This window comes from Quercus suber, unplaced genomic scaffold (assembly GCF_002906115.3).
Source record: "Quercus suber isolate HL8 unplaced genomic scaffold, Cork oak 2.0 scaffold_17, whole genome shotgun sequence".
Taxonomy (NCBI): Eukaryota; Viridiplantae; Streptophyta; class Magnoliopsida; order Fagales; family Fagaceae; genus Quercus; species Quercus suber.
Window position 1 is genome coordinate 1,059,847 of NW_027069482.1, and position 7,864 is coordinate 1,067,710.

At 35.6% G+C, this 7,864-nt stretch overlaps 1 protein-coding gene across 1 annotated transcript; it reads left to right on the forward strand.

Moving 5' to 3' along the window:
• On the forward strand, positions 1–3,516 carry LOC112033899 (U-box domain-containing protein 7). Its single transcript, XM_024066674.2, has 3 exons — positions 1–779; positions 1,395–2,366; positions 3,203–3,516. The coding sequence occupies exons 1-2, from the start codon at positions 214–216 to the stop codon at positions 2,317–2,319; spliced, it is 1,491 nt and encodes a 496-aa protein (XP_023922442.2). The 5' UTR covers positions 1–213; the 3' UTR covers positions 2,320–2,366; positions 3,203–3,516.
• Positions 3,517–7,864: the final 4,348 nt, after the last annotated feature.

The window sequence follows — 7,864 nt, forward strand, 5'->3', positions numbered from 1 at the left end:
TCTTTCTTTGTTTATCAACACTATAAGATAGTACACCCAGTAACTCAATTAAAATACAAAACAAACAACAACTCACAATCTCTCTCTCTCTCTCTCTCTCATCATAGAAAAACAAAACAAACATATATCAGAATTTAGTACATTCACACTCATTTCCTCTACACTGTTTCTCTCTCTGTGCAATGTAGTTCGGCTGACGCGTCATCGGACTGAATGGCGAAGTGTCACAGAAACGACGTCGGATCTCTAGTCCTCGACGGCCCCACCGGCGGCGCCGGCGGCCACTCTCGCATATGGACCTCGTTCTCCGGCTCCGCATTCCGCCGCAAACTCTTCAACGCCATGAGCTGCGGCGGCGGTTCCCGCCACCGCCCCAAGAGCGATTTCGTGGCAGAAACCAGATCGGTCTCGAAACCCTCGAAGCCGCCGGAGAAGCCGAAGAAGGCCAAGTCGGAGAAGCTCTCCGACCTTCTCAACATGGCGGAGTGCTCCCCCTCGTCGGAGACCGACACCGACGCGGAGACGAAGAAGAAAGTGGAGGCCCTGGAGGAGCTGAAGCTCGTAGCTAAGGAACTGCAAGGCGAGGATTCAGCGAAACGAAAAGCCGCCGCCGGCAATGTGAGGCTTCGCGCCAAGGAAGACTCGGAAGCCAGAGCCACTCTCGCCATGCTCGGAGCGATCCCTCCGCTCGTCGGAATGCTCGACCATCACGAAAACGACGCCGAATCTCAGATCGCTTCGCTCTACGCGCTTCTCAATCTCGGAATCGGCAACGACGCGTGAGTTCCTCTCTCTTTTCCGGTTCCCAAAGTTTCGGTCATGAATCCGATACTAATTTTATTTTTATTTATTTTGTAATAAAATAAAAAAAAACCATGTAGTAAATATTAATACAGTTTATAATAATTATTAATTAGCATCATCGAGATATAATTTTGATCGTGGTTATCTCTTATTTTTTCAAAGTCACGGTTGGCGGTTTCGGTCGTTTTCACGCAATAACGCTCTATGGTGGTGTTTAATTTTGTGCTATTTTTTGCGAAGGAGAAGTTGTTTTCGTTATTTAATGGGTGTTTTGGGCTTAATTTATTCCACTTTTAGTAGTTAGTAGTACTTTTATTTTGTTTCTTAAAAATGTGACTTTTATTTTTATTTTTTTCCTTTTCTAATTCAGTTTATTTATGTCTTTTTGGCAACTAGTATAACAGTTCCTCATATTTTTGTGTTATTTTTTTTTTTGAAACAGTAATGTATTGAAAAGTTTGGCGTAACGTGTATGACTGTTACCTAATTGTTTGCTTGCTATTGTTTTAGAATTTATTTCATTTAGTATTCACTTTAATTGCTATTTTTATTTAAATTTTTGGGGTCTAATTATTTTGGTGCTTTTGCAGGAACAAAGCGGCCATTGTGAAAGCTGGTGCTGTTCACAACATGCTAAAGCTTATAGAATCTCCAAATGCTCCGAACCCATTAGTGTCCGAAGCTATAGTGGCGAATTTCCTTGGCTTGAGTGCATTGGATTTGAACAAATCAGTGATTGGATCATCGGGTGCAATCCCATTCTTGGTAAAAACGCTTAAAAACCATCAAAGTAGCCCCCAATCCAAGCAAGATGCCCTTCGAGCGCTCTACAATCTATCAATCTTCTCGTGCAATGTTCCGTTCATTTTGGAAACCGATTTGATCCCATTTCTATTGAAAACACTTGGGGATATGGAATTAAGTGAAAGAGGTCTTGCGATTCTTAGCAATTTGGTATCAACCTCGGAAGGTCGAAAGGCAATTAGCGTTGCCCCGGATGCATTTCCAGTATTGATTGATGCTTTGAATTGGAACGATTCACCGGGTTGCCAAGAAAAAGCATCATATATTTTGATGGTGATGGCACACAAAGCCTATGGTGATAGGCAGGCGATGATTGAGGCTGGAGTTGTATCGTCCTTGCTAGAATTAACGCTTTTGGGTAGCACATTGGCCCAAAAGAGGGCTTCAAGGATCTTAGATTGTTTGAGAGTGGATAAAGGAAAGCAAGTTTTTGAGAATTATGGTGGGAATTTGGGTGCAGCGGTATCTGCTCCTATATATGGGTCTTCATCGTCTTCTACAAACCCGAATGGGGGTCCAATTGAGTGTTTGGAGGAGGCAGAAGATATGATGAGTGATGAGAAGAAAGCAGTTAAGCAATTAGTCCAACAGAGTCTACAAAATAACATGAGGAGAATTGTAAAAAGGGCAAATTTGCCTCAAGATTTCGTTCCATCAGATCATTTCAAGTCCCTCACGGCTAGTTCGACTTCAAAGAGCTTGCCATTTTGATGCATTGAAGCAGCCAAGGAAGAGAGATTGAAGAGAAGAAATCCTAAGTTAGTCTTCTTTTCATAACCTCATTGGCTTCTGGTCTTTTTGTAGCTTTGTTATAGTGAGTTAAAATAGTAGCCATTGCTTGTCAAAATCTACATAAAAGTTAATCACATAATATAATTGCAGTAGAATTTTTTTCATTTGGGTGAAATACATTTTGTTCTGTGAACTATTTTGGCTTGAATGGTTGACAGTGTGACACTGTTTCAACAAAGGAATATGGGTGACACTGAATTTGAGATAGAGAAGCTTCATTGCTTCAAATTATGGTAGCTGGCTGCATATGAAACCTGCCAAGGTACCGGTCACAGACAACAACCTTATGAATTATGAAGTCACTTTCTATAGATCTTTCCTTGTCACATGCGGGTGGCATGGAAAGCAAATATGGAAAATCCGAGGGTGCTTCAGTCATTCACAATTTTTGTGAGTTAATCTATAAGATTGAAGGCATCACTTTCAAACCATCAGTACAATTATGTCTACGCCGTTGGCCCATTTGGTTCTCTATTAAACTATTCATGAATGTATAAATATGTGGGTGGGGAAGGTGTCGGTCATTTTCTTAATGCCTGGAGATAGAGACCATTCACATTCTTTTTTCCATTTGGGAATCTTTCCTCTGTTGGTTTTGATTTCTGGGTCTGAATTTTTCGTCCGGAATCTTTGGATTTACAGAGTTGAATTGAATTTGTTTATTGATGGTGCAGTGAGAACATGGGCTGTTAAAACTCTGTTTTCTTTCATTAATTTAGCAATGCTATTAATTACCTTATCTATTGTCAATGCTCTGCTTTGTCCTTGTTTAATGAGCTATTTTTCTATTACCTAATTACAGATCTTAATGGAGTAAAGCTGTTTTGATTTAGAGTGGTGAGCTGTTCGATGCAAATAAAAGTCATGTCACATTTTGTCCCCACAAGGTATATGTACATCTCGGTGTTTTGTGGGGTATAGTCATTTTGTAATCTTATCTTTGCCATGTACTCGAGATTTGTTGTCGATTTTGTTGTAAATATTCTGTGGGAATGAAGTTTTTTTACCTAAGAAAATTTGTTAAGGTCCATCTGTTCCATATGTAAACATGAATAAGAAGCGAATTTGATTGGAGACTCTTGGTGTAGAAGAATGCAAAATCACAGTCACTTCCAACCTTGGGTTTTTAATTTTGGTTGCAACTCCTATAGTCTCACTTTTTTTTTTTTTTTTTTTTAAATAATGCATTTCATTAAAGAAAAACGAAATGGCAAATTTCAAAAGAAAGAGAGCAACTTCCATTTCTCAAATGATTCTGTAGGCAAAAATCAGGGATGGATGAGATGGATATTCTACCCGGGCCACATAGTTACACAAAATGGTCCATTTAGCTATATTAAGGGCAACAAAGTTAGTTTATCTAAATGTATGATTTACAGATGACCCCCAGCAAAGGATTTAAGATACAATGTAGTTGTTAATGCGTGCAATAGACCGATGGACGTGTCGAGGACATGCACCATGGACTAGGATGTGGTTATGAAGTATGAACTCATAATTTTATTGTTGGAGAGATGTTGTAACTTGTAAGAGAGGCTACTCTATGGGATTGTACTGTGTTCTGTACTAATTATGAGTGCTCTGTTTTGCACTGTGTTTACTCTTTATTTCTCTCGATGCCAATAAGAATTACTGGAAGCATTTACTTGCAATTCTCAACCAAATTATTGATATACTTTATTACCAAGCATGGTCGTGGATGTGGGTAGATCAAAACACGGTTCATCTAGCTTCATAATTGTCCATTGTGGTCCACTTTTGAAGCTGAGTTGGACGGTACAGCCACTGATGGCGCTTGATTTTGTACTCTGCTTGTAATATGGACTAGAATTTCAACGATAGTAGGTATGCACAATAACTTTGTATGAGTGTATACTGGTGACGTAGTTACATGTTTGAGGATTTTGTAATTATATATAAGATCATTTAAGATTCGAAGGATGTGAGGAAAAAAGGGAACGGACGAGAGTTATGGTGGCAGCTGGGTGAGCTTCAATCTTAAATGAACTGTGCACAAGACTCTTAGCCAAGCAGTTGACTTATAAGACTCAAATGTTTCTATTAGAAATACTAGAAGGTAGTAGTCAAATGAGCTATAAAACTCTTGGTCAAATTTTGTGCATTTTTTATTATTTGTAACTTAAACTTATGCACTTCCTAGATTTGAATTTTGAATATTTTCATTGGAAATATCAAGAGATGCTAAATAGTTGAGCTACAAGATTCATGGCCAACTAATTAAAAAGATCAAGCCTGCAAGACTCGTGGCCAACCAACCTAAACGATCAAGCCCGCCTGGCTGCCAATTTGAATGAAACAGAAAAAAGCATTGTCAAAGTATGGTTTTTCACTAAAATAATGAAACAGAAAAAAAAAAATTTTGTCAAATTATGGTTTTTCACTAATGTCTAATGCCTAATGTCCACATGTCTATCCCTGGCTGGTCAATGCACTAGCACGTGCACGAATACCTTGAAGATGTATTTGAAGCAACTCATTGAAGAAATTGACATATTATTTTGAAGCAACGCGGGCGATTCTCCCACATACATAATAAATCACTTCAAACATGACGAAAGTAGGTTTTGATCTTGGTCTATCGTATACCCTACAGCACAATGTACATTCACCTAGAAAGTAGAAACTTCATTGGCAAACAAGCGACGGCACCGACATCCACGTACATTAGTCAGCTGAGAATTGAGATGCTTGCTTCCTGACAAAGTGACTTATTAGGACCTAGATTGGTTGAGTTTTTACCTAAATTATTTATACAAATACATATGTTTGATTGCGTGCAAAATTATAAAATTGAAAAAAATCAATGTTCAAGGTGAGCTAATTATTGACAAGACGAAGGATGTTCAAATTAGATATAAGAGAGAAAAAAAAAAAAACAAATCTAATGGTCTTAAAAAAAATGCATATAAACCACAAAAAATCAAATAAATGATACATATCTCACATCTGGCTAAAAAATTAGAGAATATAAATGGGAGAGAATCTTAAGATAACTTGAGATTTGTCAAAAATTTATTTAGCTTAAATTAGAAGTGTTTATGGGTCAGTTGGACTTTTTATTTTCCATGAACTTGCCAATCGAGCCAAAGACATCAAGTGAATGGTGGTGGAAACTCATGCCAATTGATATTGTTTTGGATAGGGGTGTCAATTTGGGTTAGCGAGTCGAGTTTGTGTCGTGTCGAGATAGGGGTATTCGACTAAATGGCTCAACCCTAACCCAACCCATTTAATAATCGTATCATGATCCTTCAACCCTAATCCGACCTGTTAATAAGGCAGGTTGACCTGACCCAACCCATTTGACACGCTTAATAAATGAGTCGTGTTGGGTTGACACGAATGTAACACAACCCATTTCAATCTGCGTAATATTAAATATAACATCTATCTAGAAATAATTATTTTTACATCCCAAAAAGCAGTGCATACACTTCAAGGCTTCAACCCACATTCAAAATAATATAATTCAACAAAAATATAACATTCATCTAGTAATAAGTTCTTTACATTTCAAAAGAAGTGCATACACTTCAATTCAAATTCAAAATAACAAAGTTTCACAAAATAAAATAACATAGTTCAACAAAAATATAATATTCTTGGAACTCGCCAAATGCTAAGTATCAATATTGAAAGAATTTGAGCAAACAGTAAACTAATCTTGACTATGACCACAATTATCATCCATAGATTCTTTGTTGATGTCTGAATTCATAACATCTTCTACAAGCTTATCCAATTTCATTTGTGTAAGTTCTATGCCACCAAAAAAAAAAAAGAAGAAGAAGAAAAGTATTAGTAGTTCTAAGGTCTGTAAAATTTCAATTTCCAATTATATCCCTTGTAAATTTTTGTAATTACTTACTTTTCTTTGTAAATTTAAAATATATGTTGGATATAAAAGGTATTTGACAAATCTAAAATAAAATAAATATTTATTTGTTATATGAGTTAAACGGGTTGTGTTAAGTGGGTCATTTCGGGTTGACACAAATAAATTGGCGTGTGAAACGTGTTTATTGCGGGTTACGCAGGTTGACTCGTTTATGACCCGTTTTTTATTGTGTCGTTTTCGGGTTGACCTGTTTATGACCCAAACCCATTAAGGCCCAACCCTAACCCGAAAAAACCCGTGTTGGATTCGTGTCGTGTTCGCGGGTTGGGTCGAACATTGACACCCCTAGTTTTGGAAGCTAATTTATATATATATATATATATATGAGACCAAAGTATAGTTGTTGGTTTTGGTCGGCGTCATTAAGGTCAAACATCGGAGGGCTAAGACTGCCCCCTTTGCAAACAATTATTCATAAGTAAACTCTAGGGTTTATTTTAACAGAATCCCTTGACATATCAAATCTCAAGTAGAGTTCACTAGAAGAACATTTATAATATCTCGATACTTTAGGCTTACTATTCTCTATACAAGATTCTCCCAAAAAAAAAAAAAAACTCTATATATAAAAAAGTAACAGATAATGTTTCTAAAAATACATGTTGTTGTGACATGAGTTATTATAAATATTCTTAAATTTATGATAATGACATTAAATTCATGTGATTGTTCCTCTTTCTCTTTCTTAAAAACGTTTAAAAATGTATTAGGTGAATTTTTATTTTTAAGGTGATTGGGATATGAGTTTTAAGAGTTATTTTCAATTGAATTAATTAATGAATATGTTATTTTTGCCATTCATATAATAGTATTTAATATAAAAATTTTACTTTTAAAAATTCGCTTCCATTAAATAATAGTATTTATTTTTAGGATCATGTACCTTCAGTATGGTTTGACATAATAAGCTATGTATGATATAGTACTGATTTAATACTAAGACTAATAAGTGGAAAGAATATGGTGTAATAGTCATTTACAATGATAAAAGTGGTTATTAGTTAAAATTTATAGTGATTTTTTAACTTTCATGAAAAATATAAAGGGGGTAGACAGATCTTCAAAGTTTTTTTTTTTTTTTGGTGGTATCGAAATGCCTTTGCCAGTAATAATAAACAAGTTTTTTGGGTTTCTTGAATCCTTTGAGAACAACTCGGATAGAATTAAGTAGAAAAATAATTATGACCTCTCTCTCTCTCTCTCTCTCTCTCTCTCTCTCTCTCTCTCTATATATATATAGGATCCAAAATTTGAGGAAGAATGTTGTTATAAATTATTACTTTCTAAAAATACATGTTATTGTGACACAAGTCATTAAAAATACTCTTAAATTTATGATAAAATTGGCATTAAATTCATATAACCATTTCCCCTTTTTCTTCCTTAAAAATGTTTTTAAAAAATGTAATCGGTAAAATTTTTATTTTTAAGTTGATTTTTTTATGAAGATTGTTTTTACATGGGGAATATGAGTTTTAAGAGTTATTTTTAAATTTAATTAATTAATGAATATGCTATTTTTTTCATTCTTATTATAGTAGTTTA

Coding starts and splice junctions, on each gene's coding strand:
- LOC112033899 (XM_024066674.2), top strand. CDS start 214: ATGGCGAAGTGTCACAGAAACGACGTCGGATCTCTAGTCCTCGACGGC. Junction 780..1,394: donor CTCGGAATCGGCAACGACGC/GTGAGTTCCTCT, acceptor GTGCTTTTGCAG/GAACAAAGCGGCCATTGTGA.